This window comes from Melanerpes formicivorus, unplaced genomic scaffold, assembly GCF_026170545.1.
Source record: "Melanerpes formicivorus ecotype bairdi unplaced genomic scaffold, bMelFor1.0.p_v2 SCAF_19, whole genome shotgun sequence".
Classification (NCBI taxonomy): Eukaryota; Metazoa; Chordata; class Aves; order Piciformes; family Picidae; genus Melanerpes; species Melanerpes formicivorus.
Window position 1 is genome coordinate 13,922,331 of NW_027142371.1, and position 14,777 is coordinate 13,937,107.

The following is a 14,777-nucleotide window of genomic DNA, read 5'->3' on the forward strand; positions in this document are numbered from 1 at the left end:
TCCCGGGATCCTCCCTGCGCAGCTCCGCCCCCGCCGGGAACCCGGATCGCAGCGGCGGGGCCGGCACAGCCAGGATCAGCACGGCCCGGCACGGGTCAGCCCAGCGCTGCCAGCCTCTGCCCGACCTCACCCGGCCGGCGCTCCTATTGTCCGCTGCCCAGCATGTCGTGGCACGGCCCCGGGTCGCCTCGTCTGGGGCCGCAGGAGCCCAACACCCCGGTGCCTGGCACTGCAGGGTCCTGATACACCAGATTCCCACATCCTGGCACTCCCAATCAGTGGTACCCCAAACCCAGGCTCCCAATCCCACTGTGCTGCCGCCACCATAGGATGCCCTCTGGACTACCCTGGCACCCAGCCACTGTTTCCCTAGCTGCCCTCGCCCTGGGTGCCCTCGCCATGCTCCCTGTGCCATTGAGCTGAGCCCCAGCCCTCGCCCAGCCTTTTTTAGCACCGCACCCACGGCCTCCTCAATGCTTTCTTGGGAATGTCTATTAATATCGAGGAGCAGCCCAGCTGCTGCCATCGCTCTGCCCTGCTCACCCACTACACCCCACTCCATCATCCTGCACCCTGCTGGGCTCAGGCAGAGGTCCCTGCCCTCCCCCAGGCAGGGGCAATTCTGAGAGGGCTTCTGCATCCAGTGCCTGCAGGGACCCTGACCCTCCCCACCTGGCTGCTGGGCAGAGCAGGACACACAGGGAACTGTGCTGGTTCCATCTCAAGCTCCCACCTAGGAACTGGGGTCCTGGCAAAAGCAGGAGCTCTGGAACCTTCTGGAGCTCCCCATTGCTGGGACCTTGTGGGACAGGGCACCCTCAGCCTGAGCCTGCTGCTGCCCTGACTGCCCCTGACACCACCTCAGAGCACCACAGGGCATGGTCCACTTGGCCAGTGTGTCCCCAAAGCCACTAGCCCCAGCCAAGCCCTGGCAAAGGCGGCTGGCAGGGGCTGTGGTGTGAGAGGGCAGAGCCTTCGAGGAGGCAGCCGTGCGTGATTCCCACTCGCCTGGGAGCACGAAAAGACTTTTCCGGACCCAGGTGCCAATGGCTCCAAGGACCCCGCTCCACACCTTCTCAGGGGTTTCTTGCCTCAGGCCAGAGAGCTCAGGAATAGCTCTGGACCCCTGCTCTGGGTGATGCTGGTGGCTCAGGGGCTATTTTTAACCCTCTCCTTGCTGAGCTGTCCCGGGTTGGGGGGGCTGGTGCAGAGGGGCAGAGCCGCCTTCCTCCCAAGGCTCTGGAGCCCCTCCCTGCAGGGCTTGAATTTCCACCTCAGCCTCAGACCCACTTTTAATCCCCAGCCCTTGGCCAATAACGCTTTGGCTAAATTAGGTAAAACGTGCCCCTTGCCAATGAGCAGGGCCGGATTGCCACCACGGAGCTGATAGGCTGCTGGGGACAGGGGGTCAGCGGCTGCGGCCACGCCACACAGGGAGCGCAGTACAAATTGGGGTGCCAGGGGCGCTAGCAAGCTTCTGGGTGTTTTTTTTCTGCTGGAGGTGGTGACTGCCTGAAGACAGCCAAAAAAATGCCTTCGATGGTAAGAGCCTCTGCGTGCTGCATGCTGCGTGCCAGGGCGAGACCTGGCAAAGTGGGAATCCGGGCTGCTGAGCTGCCTCCGTGGGTAGCAGTGGGGAGACAGCCACCAGGGATGGGCTGATTGTGGTGGGTGAAGGCAGGGAGGTGTTGGGGTGGTACAGGGTCCCCAAGGGACGTGCCCCAGGGGGGACTGTGCGGCCGTGCAAGGGGTGCAGGTGCCCATGGACACTGGCTCAGCCCCGGCTGGAGCTTGGGCAGGGGGTGGCAGAAAGCAGAGTGCTGGGTCATGGGACACGGTGCTGCGGCTGTGCCTGGCCTGTGCCTCCAGGAGAAACTCGATCAGGGCTGACAGGTGCTTGCTGGTGGCTGTGGCCCCACTGGTCCCTATAAGGGGAGCCGAGGAGATCACAAAAATAGTGCTGCGTGCCTGGCGTGCCAAGGCAGTACATGGGGATTATGGCCCTGGCTGGTGGGGAGCCCTGGGCGGGCAGCCTCCTGCAGCCCACCACCCTCAGAGTGGACACTGGAGCTGTGGAAATGGCTGGGGGCTGCCACTCACCTTGGCATGGCATCGCCCTCCAGCTGGGCAGGGGGCTCTCCCTGCAGCCCTGCAATGTGTGAGGGGCTCCCTGGCACGATGTGGTGGCCATGGTGACCCTGCTCCCTTGCCTTGCAGACTGATCAGCAGGCTGAAGCCCGTGCCTTCCTCAGCGAGGAAATGATTGCTGGTGAGCTTGGTGGCAGTGGGCAGAGGGGACAGATCTGGCTGAGGCATGGGGCTCTGTCTCACTGCCATAGCCTCAGCTCAAGAGCTATCCAGCCCTGACCCCCTTCCCCCTTCCCCACAGAGTTCAAGGCCGCCTTTGACATGTTTGATGCGGATGGCGGCGGTGACATCAGCACCAAGGAGCTGGGGACGGTGATGAGGATGCTGGGCCAGAACCCCACCAAGGAGGAGCTGGATGCCATCATAGAGGAGGTGGATGAGGATGGTGAGCAGCTTTTGGTAGCGGGTGTTGGGCACGGGGTGGTGGGCACCAGGCGAGCAGCCTGACCTGTGCTTGGCCTCCTCCCCGCAGGCAGCGGCACCATCGACTTCGAGGAGTTCCTGGTGATGATGGTGCGCCAGATGAAAGAGGATGCAAAAGGCAAGTCTGAGGAGGAGCTGGCCAACTGCTTCCGCATCTTCGACCGGTGAGTGGGGGGTGCCAGCTGCCCCTCTTGCCCGCCCTGCCCGAGGGGGTGAGCAGGGGCTGCATGCTGGCCTGAGCCTCCTTCAGGAATGCAGATGGGTTCATCGACATCGAAGAGCTGGGTGAGATCCTGAGGGCCACTGGGGAGCCTGTCACCGATGAGGACATAGAGGACATGATGAAGGACTCGGACAAGAACAACGACGGCCGGATCGACTTTGATGGTGAGCAACGCCCCCGGCCAGGCACCCGCGCTGTGCAGCCCGGGCAGAGCTGCGTGCTGAGGGCGCTGCTCTCTATATTACAGAGTTCCTGAAGATGATGGAGGGTGTGCAGTAAGCGACCAGACATTCCTCGGGCCGGCTGCTGCATCCAGCCCTGCTCCTCCACCACCACCCGGGGAGAAGCAGTTCTGCAGCATCTGGCCCCGCCCAGCCGTGCTGGCTGAGACCCTGCCCTGCGCCAGGGCTCTGGTCTTGTCCTGCCGCTGTTGGCCAAGCTTTTCCCCTGGTCCATCGCACGTGGTTTCAGCCTGAGCCTCAATAAAAGGGGAAAAGCTTGAGTTGCTAGTGCAGAATTTCTCTGGGTTTGTGTGGGGAGAGGGCCATTACACTGTGCACCCCCCTCCCCCCCCCCCCCCAACTCCTCAGGGAGGGTGTCATATCAGGGAGGGTGTCATATCAGGGAGGGTGCCCTGTGCTGGCTGTGCTCACCCTGTGGCTGTAGTTCCCACGGGCTGCTGGGCAGGTGCCAGTACTGACTCAGATTTTCCATGTGGAGCAGCCCACTGACACGCTGGCCCTGGCCCAAAGAGTCACAGCAGAGGCCTGGATGCCCTGGGGGGCTGCTCCTGCCTACTTTGAAAAAAAGGCTGTGGGGCCACAGGGAATCCACTGACATCTGCCCCATAGCAGGACCCCTGTTGTCCCACAGAGAAACTGGCTGTAATGCTGGGGGAGGAGAAGCAGCAGCCCTGTGGGGCTTGACCCCACAGGCTCAAGGCACTGCTGGAACCTCTCTGTCTGGAGAGCCTGTGCCAGCCCAGCAAGCATCACTGCTCCCCAGAGACCAGCTCCTCCCAGAAGAGCCCGGCAGAGGTGGAGATCAGCACTGTGTGGCTGGTGGGACGCAGCTTGGAGCCTGGCACATCCCTGCAGTGCAGCACTGGGGCACGGGGCTACTGAGCACCACAGAGAGCCAGGGACCAGCACGGAGGGGCTTGACCCTGCTCTGTCCTCAAGGAGCACAATGGCCCCAGGGCAAAGGGAGGTGTGCCGCGCACGGGGGACAGCGGGTCGATGTGCAGCAGCCCAGGCTGCCCTCTGCAAAGCCACGGCTGGGCACCGGCTGCTGGTGCTGCAGCTTGGGGGCAGCAGCGACAGCCTCGGGCTGCGTGAGGAGCGGGGCAGGAGGAGCGCCGAAGCCCGAGAGCTCATCACCGGTAAGGAGGGGGATGCTGTACCCCCTGCACCCACCCCGGGGCTAGGGGGGTGTCCTGAGGCTCAGTGTCCTGGTCCCGCAGGGCTCCGGCACACGCTGCTGGAAGGGCTGCAGCAGGCAGCGGCAGGCTCTGAGGAGCGGCAGGAGCTGGAGCAGCTCTGGGTCCTCTTCCTCTCTGCGCTGGAGCTCTTCCTGCAGGACCTGCGCCGAGCCCACCACCTCTGCCAGCTCTTCTCCGGACAGAGGGATGGCACAGCCCCACTGCACACAGGGCTGGGGGGGCGGCGAGGTGGGGGCCCCACACAGCCCCCCACTGCCCTGAGCCTGGAGGAGGAGGTGGAGGAGGTGAGGGCCATACTGGTGGAGATGGAGAGCAGAGTCAACATCCCGCTCTGGACAGTGGAGGCCACACAACCAGAGGGGCCAAGCAGCAGCATGGCTAGGGTGGCTCAGGGGGAGCCTCACACTGGGCACCACTGCAGAGTCCTCTGAGGTGACAGTGCTGGCAGCCCTGTACCTGCTCAAGAATCATGGAGCAGGAGACAGGGCCCTGTGCAGCCCCTCAGCCCCCTGCTTGGGTGGATGATGCTAGGAGCTGCCCCCACCCTATGGAGGGAAGGTGATGAGCCCTGGGCACTCACCAGTACCAATAAATGCTGGGGCATGTCCCTCCTCTGCTGCCCTCTTAGGAGGGGCAACAGGACCTCAGGGCAAGAAGGTGCCTGTGGGTACTCAGGGGGCACCAAACTCCAATGAAGTCATCCACAGAAAAATTATAAATGTGCATTTATTTATACATTAACCGTGGCACAAAGTGCCAAATTAACTTAATAACAGCCTATGATACAGAGAGCCAGGCGGGGAGCAGCTGGAGGGGAATGGGCAGAGGTGGCACAGGGCACAGCGCGGGTCAGGTTTCCTGGCTCTTGGCCTGCTTGGCATATGTCTCCCGCACGTACTTCTTGTAGGCTGAGGAGAGAGGTGGAACATGAGGCTGAGGCTCCTAGGGCAGCTGCAGGACACAGCGGGGTTGGGGGCTGTGCTGCCGCCCACCTCAAGGGAGATTGGAAGGGGCAGCTGCCCTGGCACTCACCGGTTTGGTTCTTCCAGAGTTCAGCAGCGTGTGTGTTCAAGGGGCTCTCGATATTTGGCTCTGGGGGACAAGGGATGGGTTAATGGTGGGGTGGCTTGGATCCCCAAGACCCCCACTGCTATGCTGGGAGTAGCCCCACTGTCCCCCCCCTTCCCCCCAGGTGCAGCATAGCCCTGAGACCCACCTGCCAGCAGGCTCTGGATGGAGAGCAGGATGGTGCGGACATCATACAGCGCTGACCACTTGTCCTTGAGGATGTCGAGGCAGATGTTGCCCTGGGTGTCCACGTTGGGGTGGTAGCAGGGGGTCAGGAAGCGCACAGTGGGGGCAGTGTAGGGGTACCCGCTGGGGAACTCCAGCGACAGCTTGTACCGGAGCTCCTCGTAGGCCTGGGGACAGGGGTTGTATCAGGGAGCATGGCCCCGGCTGGACAACCCCGACTGGGGACGGGTGGGGGAGAACTGGGTCCCGCCCGCTCACCGTGCCGGCAGCACCGTCTATGGTCCCGATCCACTTGAAGAGGTTGTCGGACTCGGGGAAGGCGGAGATGCCTTTGTCACCGGACATCTGCAGGGACAGTGGTCAGGGCGGCCCGGGACCCCCGGCCCCAACCAACCTTCCCTGCACTGTTTGGCCCTCGGGACCTCCCGCAACAACTCGGGACTCCCCCATGCCGGGGCCCGCCCCACTCTCCCGCACCGCCCCGGCCCCAGGATCTCACCATCAGCGCCATCAGCTCCTGCTGCAGCCTGCGGGAGAAATACACGTTATTTTTCCGCTCCAGCTCGGCGGGGCAACCCCAGCCCTGGCCCCGGTCCTGGCTCACCTCTTCCCCACCGAGCCCCGTGCCGCGGTGGCACCCGCCTCAGTGGCTTTGCGGGCAGCCGCGCTGGGCACGGCGGCGGGGTCGGCGTTCTGCGAGGCCATGACGGTTCCGGGGCGATGCCCTTGCAGCTGCCCGCCGCTTCACGGGCGCTGGACGCGGATAACCCTCCCGGCCGGGGCCACACGGGCCTCTGCTTCCGACCGAGGCTGTGCTCGAACGCGGGAGACTGTCTCCGCTGCGCCTTTCCCGGTATGGAGCGGCGGTGCAAGGGGGGTGTCTATCGGCGGCCGAGCCCCAGTACAGAGAACTCTGGGGCCCCTCCGCTCTCCCGGACGCTCTCTGGTCCGGTGCCGCTGACGTACGGGGGGAGGGCTGTCTGCCGGCCTGGCCCCAGTGGTTCTTGCTGTAGCTGCGGTGCAAGGATCTCTAGCGCTGGCCTGGTCGCGGTCGCTCTCCGGTACAGACGCGGTCGCTCTCCGTTCCACCGCCCCCGTCCCGTCCGGTCTAGTCCCGCCCCGCGCTCGCACTCCCTTTTGAATTTCGCCAACGTGCGGCCGCCCCACCAATCAGCGCGCAGCTCCGTTCGAGCCGGCCAATTGCCACTCGCTGAGGATGCGGCTGCCAGGGCAACGGCGAGCAGCCGCCCATTGGCCGCCAGGCGCGGCGCCCATCACGCCTCGATTGGCTGCCGCGCCCCGGGGCGGAGGCTCACGGCCGCGGGCATTTAAAGGGTTGGATTCTCCTCCCCCCGTCCCCCATAGTAACCTCAGAGACGGCAGCTGCTGTGAAAAGGGTGCGAAGCTGCTTTATTAGGTCCGGGGGGCGTGGAGGCGGGGCTCAGGGCTCGGGAGGCGGGGCGGCCTCGGGGGGGCCGTCGGCGAGAGGAGCATCCCCTCCGCGGCGAAGCGTCTCCATGTGCCGCTGCATCTTCTGTGTCATCCAGGCCGGCGGCACAAAGGGCTTCAGCTCCTCCAGCCGCAGGTCCACTGAGTCCCTGGGGAGAGGGGCTATGAGGCTGGAGGGCCTGGCCACCACCACGGGCCCCTAATATCCACCATGGACGCCCAGGCAGCACCAAGCCTAAAGCCCCACCTCTGGAACCCACCCATGGCCCTTGGTGCTCACTGTGGATCCCCACCAGCAAGCACCGAGCCCAACCTCTGGCACCCATCATGGACCCTGACATCCAACCCCAACTAACACCAAGCTCCCACAAGTACTGAGCCGCCAAACCCTCAACATGAAGCCTGTCCCTCCCCCTGAAGCTGACAGAAGCCCCCAGGGCATCAGACACTGGCACAGCAGCACCTCTGCTTTGGTGCTCACCTGTAATCATCACTGGCAGCCAGATCCCGAATGTCCTCTTCGATGAGGAGGTAGGCCTGTGGCACAAGGCGGTGGATGCTTCAGGGCAGTGTCCCATTCCCTATCTTCACCCTGCACTGAAGTGCTGTTCCCCACCCATGCCCGAATCCCATGGGGCAGCAGATGGACAGACAGCCCTCTGCAGCACCCAGGAAACACCTTGCCCTGCCTATCCTCCCTGCCACAGCCACTTCTCCAGCAGCTCTTCCCCCCGTGCTGGGCCTGGGGTGGGTCTGCAGGGTTCCCGCGGGCTGCGGGCACCGGGAGCCTGGCCGTACTCACCATCTTGCCCCCCGTCGCCCTCATGTGCTGCTGCTCTGCCAGCCAGTGCTTATCCTGCGGGTCGGCTGCGTACTGCAATAAAGCAGCAAGGACCTGGCTGAACACAGGGGACAGATCCCAGCCCGCTCTGACCCCCTCCTGCTGGGACACTGTGCCCCACTCCAGCACGGTGCCCAGGGCAGTGCCCACCGCAGCCAGGGCTCCGCTCTGCCTGCTGCTTCTCCAGACTTGGGGCCTGATTCCAAACCCACGGCGTGGAAGGCTGCGCTCTGCCCCTAACTCGACTTCCAATGTGCTACAGCCAGGCCCTGTGTGTGCTCTGAGATAACAGGGCTGAGACAGCGAGGCCGTGGGGGAGGAAAAGGACAAGCTGGCTGAAGCACATACGCCCCATTCCCACCAGAAACTCCAAAGGAGGACACATCCTGCTGTGGCATCTGACCTTAAAGAGGTGGGGATGCTTGATGTAGAGCCGCCCTCTTGTTCCTCCCATCCCGAGAGCCCTGTAAGAGGAACACAGGAGGCGTCACCCGGGGGGGGAGAGCGGCTGGGGTGGTCTGTGGACACCTCCTCTCCTCCCCAAGCCCTTCCTACTGCTTTCGAGGCAGAGAAGTGAAGTGATGGGGAGAGTCTTACGGGCTCCTGCCTTGGAGACACCACCCTCCAGCAGCAGGGCCGCTCCTTACTTGTTTGCTCGAGATCCCAGCACAAAGGTTGTGGTTTCAGTCAGTCGGGATGGATCCCACTACAGAGCAATTGGAAAAGGGGCAACATTAGAAGTGAAGCCGGTGCTGGGACCATCCCCGGCCTGGGAGGGAGGGAGCTGGCCACAGACCTCCACACAGGAGGGCAGTTAGCTCCCTCTGGGCTCATCTAAGCTGCTTCCCTCAGGGGAAATGCCTGTGGGATCCTCCTGGCTACCACTGCTCTCCCCAGGTCTCCTAACAGAGCTACAGGCTACAGTGCCCAGGGGAGGCAGGCAAAGACCTCCAGGCACTTTGCTCTTCTTCGTGCTCCTCTCCTGCACTGCAGGACCCATCGGGGCACCGCACAGCTTGGCACTGCCCTCTGTGCCAGCAGCAGTAGGGCTCTGCTGGTGGGGGCAAAGGGGAGGAGAGGGAGAGCCCAGCAGTGTCGGCCAGCCAATACCTTTGGTCCATCCCTTCTCACAGGCTCAGAGACTTTGAGCTTCCACCTGAGGAGAAGAAAAATGCAGTAAGAACGAGTCCCTGTGGGTCCAGCACAGCCATCATCTCAGCATCAGGGACTGAACCCCAGCTCTTCCAGATCTGCCTTGGTTCACACATTCCATCCTCCCATGGCCCCAGCTACAGACTCTCATCATTCACTGCACTGCACGTTCTCCTCTCCAGCTGTCAAAATCCAACCAACATCTCACACCACTCGTTCTGAATGGTCCACCTGGACCTTTTCACCCATTCAAGCCTCTTTAAAACTGTTTGGTTGAATGTCTTCACCTCCTGGAGGCAACAGCTCATCACTATTCCCTCCTGCCCACCCCCTGGCCTCCCTCTGTCCCTCTCTGCTCTGCAGGAGAGGAAGCAGACTGCAGGGTTTCTGTGCTCTTCGATTCAGCCAGCCTCATTTCCCCTCCACCCTCCCAAATGAGGGGCTTCAGCTCAGGGCCCATACTCACGCTGCCATGCCTGAGACCCCGCGGTCATTCGCCAGGCTCTGTCCTGGGGGCCTCCCCTTCCTCTGCAGGGAAGAAATCCTGCAGTGACTGTGCCGTGCAGGCTGGCAGAGTCCCCACACTGCCCTCCCCTCCCAGGGAAACTGCTCTCTGCCAGGAGCTGCAGTGCTGCCCAGCACGAGTGTGAGCACCCCCCAGGAGTCCCTGTGCACTTCCCTGCTGCAGGAACGGCCAGGAACAGGGCACAGGCTTCCCAAACAGGCTAAACCCTCCTACCTTTTTGGGCACGGGGCTCCCACGCCGGCTCAGCTCCTCATCCATCTGCCGGGCACGCTGGAAGGGAGCGACAGTGGCTGAGAAGGGCAGTGCCAACCCCAGCTTCTCAGTGAGAAGCACAGAACTCCACACACAGCAGCTGTGCCTGGGACTGCCCTGGAGGTACCAGTCCTGCCCTACATCCCCAACCCTGCCTTCTTGCTGGTCACTGGCAGAGAACAAAGCAACTCCACCTTCTCCCTCCTTCTCCCAGTCACTCAAGCCTCTGGGAACAGTAACAACCTTTACCTTTGGCACTGCCTGCTCGAGGGGCAGCCTGGGAACAATCTTTTTGCCATCTGAGAACAACAGCTTGGCCTGCAGGGACAGAAGGAAGGGTTATTTGACCCTGGGTCCAGAGAGAGACCTGCCTGCTGAGCTCTGCAAAGGGAGCACAGCCCCCCACAAGCACCTCACCTGCTCCAGGCAGCTCCGACAGGTCTCCTGGATAAGCTGCTCGGGGTCCACCTCCTCCCCAACGTTCTCACGCACGTTCATTGCTGCCTTCTGGAAAAACTGGGGGGCAGGTGACAGGAGAGGGTTAGAGCCAGAGTGGCCCAGCAGTGCCAGGGCAGGCCCAGCTCTGCAGCCACACTGCAGCACCTGGGCCTGGCCCTGCAGCTCCCCCTCACCTTCATGTACTTGTTGAAGACGCCCCGGATCTCCTCATTGATGCTGGGCTGCAGGACAGCACGCAGCAAGTCCATGGACACCAATGGGTCTGTGAAGCTGCAGGTGGAGAAATCACGAGTGGAACCCCCCCACCCCAGTCTGGGCTAATGCAGATCCTCCCCTTTGCTCCTGTGCCCAGTCTGGTCTAATGCAGACCCTCCCCTTTGCTCCAGTGCCCAGTCTGGTCTAATGCAAACCCTCCCCTTTGCTCCTGTGCCCAGTCTGGTCTAATGCAGACCCTCCTCTTTGCTGCAGTGCCCAGTCTGGTCTAATGCAGACCCTCCCCTTTGCTCCCGTGCCCAGTCTGGTCTAATGCAGACCCTCCCCTTTGCTCCAGTGCCCAGTCTGGTCTAATGCAGACCCTCCCCTTTGCTCCAGTGCCCAGTCTGGTCTAATGCAGACCCTCCCCTTTGCTCCAGTGCCCAGTCTGGGCTAATGCAAACCCTCCCCTTTGCTCCAGTGCCCAGTCTGGTCTAATGCAGACCCTCCCCTTTGCTCCAGTGCCCAGTCTGGGCTAATGCAGACCCTCCTCTTTGCTCCAGTGCCCAGTCTGGGCTAATGCAGACCCTCCCCTTTGCTCCAGTGCCCAGTCTGGCACAGCCCAATTCCCCAGTTCCACCTTTCCACTCGGGTGCCCTCGGCCAGGGCTCTTCCACCGCCACCCCACGCCAGCTGCAACTCAGCCTCTGCCCGGCCCGCTCGTACCTGGTTGTCATCTGGGATCGGCGACCGCGCCGCTGGACCTGCCGGTGCTTGATCATGATGTTCCAGGGGCTCTGCGGGACACACGCGTCAGCCGCGGCCCGCCCGCTGCGCGGCTGCCCCCCCGGCCCGGCCCGCCGCCCGCCTCACCGTGCTGACCAGCTGCTCCTCAGCGCCGTCCGGGCCCTCTTCGCCCGGCGGCCCCGGCTGCTGCTCGGCATCGCGGGCAGCGCCCATGGCCCCGGCCCCGCTCCCGGCCCCGCTCCCGCCCCTCGCCACCGGAAGCGCCGGGCGCGGCGCGCGTCATCAGCTCGCGACCGCCGGCGCGCGGGCCGGGGGTGCCGCCAGCCCCCGCCGGGCTGCGGGGGGCGGCGTGGGGCGGCGGCGGCGGCGTGGGGCGGCTGCGGCTGCTGCTTCTCGGCCCCCCGCAGCCCCTCCGCACCCTGCTCCGCTTCTCCCCGGGTCTCTCGGCGGTGGCCGAGGCAAAGGCCTGGCTGCTGTGGAGGGAACCCCCCCGCGTTTGCTTCCCCCGCAGCCTCCGCCCTTACGGTTTCCCCACGGCTTGGAGTAAGCCTCCGTCTCGGGCTGTGCACCTTACGCACACCCTGCGGGGACGGCTCTCTGCAGCCTGAAAGGAGGTTGGAGTCAGGTGGGGGTCGGTCTCTTCTCCCAAGGAACAAGCCGCAGGACCGGAGGAAACAGCCTCAGGCTGCTCCAGTGGAGGTTTTAGGTTGGACATGAGGAACAATTTCTTCCCCAGAAGGGTTGCTGAGGCCTGGCCCGGGCTGCCCAGGGCAGCGGTGGAGCCAAAACATGTGCTTGAGTGGTCCCTTCCAGCTCGGTGTCCTCATGCCCTGTGTGCAGATGGGGAAGCACTTCACCAAGAGGGAAGGAGGGTTCTTCTTCCCCTGCAGCCCGGCTGGATGCTCAAGCCCAGGGCCTGTGGTGCAGGCAGGGGGCTGGTAGCTCTGAAGGATGGTCTGTCAGTGTCTCAGCATTCGTGGCCGTGTCCCCCCAGCAGGACTGGTGTGTTTTCCCCACCGTAGCCATCGGCCTGGCAGTAGCTGTGCTCAGCAGCAGGAGACCAGAGCCGGCTGTGGGAGAGGCTGGGTGACTCGGGCTCACACGGTGGGAGAGGGTCCTGCCCTTGTCCCATTCCTGCTGCTTTGGCCGGGACTGCGTCAGCCTGGGATGAGGTCAGGTTGTTGCTCCAACCTGACCTGCGGATGTGGGGCCGACGGAGTCATCATCAATGTTGCCACAAGTTCATTATCAGCAGCGCTGGGCTTTGTGTGTGCTGATGGCTGCTTCAAATGGTTAGCAGCAAAAGCTGGACGTTGTCCAGAGAAGGGGAAAGATACCTGGGGCTGTAGAAACTCCTGGGGAAAGGTGGAGAGGATGCTTCTGTCTAACCTGTGGAAGCTGGATGGGGAGAGGGCCCCTGCATGCGCTGCAGGAGGGACAGCTCTCTGTGCCCACCGACAGCAGACAAGAAGTGCTGGTGTTGGGCTGGGTCAGGTGAGATTTGGATCAGCTCTTGGGAGAAACTCCCCAGTTACAAGAAGATTTAAATGCCTGTCAGAGTGTCCCTGTCTTTGCAGGGGCAGGGATGTCTTTTTCAGAGCAGAACAATGTCTGCCAGTGGTCACCTGCATGTAACTGAGGAGATGACTGCTTTGAATCTCTTCCAGCCCCTGGCTTTTGATGGTAACTTCTCCGTGGGCCTGTGCAGTGGGTGCACATAACAAACACACCAGCCTGCAGATGCCTGCCAGAGGCAAAGGGCCATTTGACAGCTGAGGTTATCCAGGCTCTTTCTGATCTGCAAGAAGGGACCCCCTGTCCCTCGGGGTTCGGCATGCAGGCACCGTCCTGCCCTGCGGGATGAGAGTCGACCTGGATGAGAGAGGACCTGGAACAGGGCCCGTGGGGTCCATCTCCGAGGCCTTTGTTGCAGCAGAGCAATGAGCCTGCCAGACCTGGCCCTCTTTAGCTGCTTTTGTTAACAGAGCTTGTGCTCCGCTGAAGGGACACAGCCGAGACCGCGGCGCTGCGCCCGAGGGGAGGAGCTGCGAGCTCTCAGCCGCAGCAGCCCGGGGTTTGGAAGCAGCCCCGCAGCCCCACAGGTTGTTCCGGATGTTTTCCGGATGTTTTCCGGGTGCGTGCGAGGGAGGCAGCTCCGGCTGCTCGGCGGGGTGCCCTGCTCGGCGGTGATTAACAGCCTGCGATAAGCACCGGGCCGGCGGGTCGAGCCGCGGGCTGCCAGGCGTGGAGCGCCGGATCTCCCGCGGACACGGGCGGCTGGCGCGGAGATGGCATCTGGCTTGAGTCACGGCCACGAGGGGAGGGCTCCACCTGTGTTTCTTGCCACAAGCCCTCTTCCCACACAGGTTAGGCAGCGTGGAGCCACGCACCTTCCTGCTGCTGAGCTGCAGCCCCTGCGTGGCTCTGTCGCTTGGTGGCCACTCTGGGCAGGATGTGGCCTTCTCGGTGCTTGTGGCATGTGGCATGCACTGCCTGAGAACTGCAGAAATGGCTCTGACCTCGCCCTTTGACTTCACTCCCCCCTCTCCCCCCATGTCACATTTCAGCTTGGACTTTTGGGACAGCAAATCTACCTTGCTCTGTGCTGGTGCTGCTGTGTCCTGGCCACACGTGGCCTTAAGATCTCCTACAATGCTGATTGCACTTTGGCTTGAGTATAACTCAGGAAGAAATAATGAAATAGAAAGGGGGGGGAAAAAAGAGGCAAAATCCTGTTCTGGCTACACTCCTGTGTGACTTGAGAATGGCTTAATTAAATGGGTTGGCACTGAGGCAGCTGAAGGTGCTGCTTTGTGACCTCAAACATATTCAGTGAGTCTTTACCCTGAAATCAGGTGCAGAGAAAAGGGAGCTCGATGTGACAGCACCTCTCATCCTTTTAATGTAGGTCTCTGGTGAAGGCTGGCAGTTTGGACCTGGGGTTTGAAGGCAGATTCCTGTGCTCTCCTCACCTTGTCCTTGAAATCCCTTTTCATTAGGGGGCTGAGGAGACTCTGAACTCGTTCCTTTGGGTGCCAAAACCTGGCAGTCCCCATTGGTAACATGGAAGGAGCTGGATGCTGCTGCTGTGAAGGCCCCAGACAAAGGAAATCCTGGGTTCAGTCTTCAAATGAGGCCCTGCAAAACCAGGCTACAGGGATCTGCAAACAGCATCTGGGATGCAAAAGAGCAGCCCCAGGAGCAAAGGCTTGGGACTGGCACTGCCCTTCCTCCTGCTTGGCTTTGCACGTCCCGTGGCACAGAGCAGTGCTGGAGGCCCTGTTCCCCCATGTGCCCCCGTGCTCCCAGTGCTCAGCAAGTGGGAGATGCCCCAACAGCACTGGTGGCAGGGCCAGGCTGGGGACATGCCCAAAGGCACTGACAGGACTGGTGCCAATCCCTGCCTCTTACCACCTGGCATTGCAGGGAGGCACCATGGCATCCTGGGGCTCAGGGCTGGTTTGTGCTGGGCAGCAGCCTGGAGGGGTCAGTCAGAGCCTTCAGCAAGGCAATGGGGGGGGGGGGGGGGGGGGGTCCTGTCAGGAGCAGCAGTGAAGATTTCACCTCCTTGCAACTGGGATTTCCCTTCCCTCTTAATGGTCCCTGTCCTCTCCCCCAGGCCCCATCCCATCTTCCCTGTCCCCATCCTGCCCCCTTTTGTTGCTGTGCT

General features: G+C 62.6%; 4 protein-coding genes across 5 annotated transcripts; 2 read left to right on the top strand and 2 right to left on the bottom strand.

The window, feature by feature from the left end:
• The first annotated feature begins 1,437 nt into the window (after positions 1–1,437).
• On the top strand, positions 1,438–3,296 carry TNNC2 (troponin C2, fast skeletal type). The gene is made up of 6 exons (XM_068150399.1): positions 1,438–1,542; positions 2,218–2,269; positions 2,390–2,533; positions 2,621–2,735; positions 2,822–2,958; positions 3,042–3,296. Exons 1-6 carry the CDS (start codon positions 1,531–1,533, stop codon positions 3,071–3,073), a joined length of 492 nt encoding a protein of 163 aa, XP_068006500.1. The 5' UTR covers positions 1,438–1,530; the 3' UTR covers positions 3,074–3,296.
• Positions 3,297–3,651: 355 nt separating this feature from the next.
• On the top strand, positions 3,652–4,934 carry LOC137447009 (regulator of G-protein signaling 9-binding protein-like). The gene is made up of 2 exons (XM_068150176.1): positions 3,652–4,175; positions 4,257–4,934. The coding sequence occupies exons 1-2, from the start codon at positions 3,983–3,985 to the stop codon at positions 4,664–4,666; spliced, it is 603 nt and encodes a 200-aa protein (XP_068006277.1). The 5' UTR covers positions 3,652–3,982; the 3' UTR covers positions 4,667–4,934.
• Positions 4,935–4,943: 9 nt separating this feature from the next.
• Positions 4,944–6,809, bottom strand: UBE2C (ubiquitin conjugating enzyme E2 C). Its single transcript, XM_068150177.1, has 6 exons — positions 6,094–6,809; positions 5,989–6,016; positions 5,748–5,834; positions 5,452–5,656; positions 5,268–5,327; positions 4,944–5,143 (listed from the first exon to the last, which is right to left on the bottom strand). Exons 1-6 carry the CDS (start codon positions 6,192–6,194, stop codon positions 5,085–5,087), a joined length of 540 nt encoding a protein of 179 aa, XP_068006278.1. The 5' UTR covers positions 6,195–6,809; the 3' UTR covers positions 4,944–5,084.
• A 64-nt stretch (positions 6,810–6,873) lies between these two features.
• On the bottom strand, positions 6,874–11,354 carry DNTTIP1 (deoxynucleotidyltransferase terminal interacting protein 1). Of its 2 annotated transcripts, XM_068150172.1 has the most exons (13): positions 11,234–11,354; positions 11,087–11,157; positions 10,342–10,438; positions 10,127–10,225; positions 9,959–10,027; positions 9,671–9,727; positions 9,398–9,459; positions 8,890–8,935; positions 8,427–8,485; positions 8,183–8,243; positions 7,741–7,812; positions 7,420–7,475; positions 6,874–7,087 (listed from the first exon to the last, which is right to left on the bottom strand). In XM_068150172.1, the coding sequence occupies exons 1-13, from the start codon at positions 11,318–11,320 to the stop codon at positions 6,931–6,933; spliced, it is 993 nt and encodes a 330-aa protein (XP_068006273.1). In that variant the 5' UTR covers positions 11,321–11,354; the 3' UTR covers positions 6,874–6,930. The 2 variants fall into 2 exon arrangements, with proteins under 2 accessions (XP_068006273.1, XP_068006274.1); XM_068150173.1 differs by lacking the exon at positions 7,741–7,812.
• Between the last annotated feature and the right edge of the window lie 3,423 nt (positions 11,355–14,777).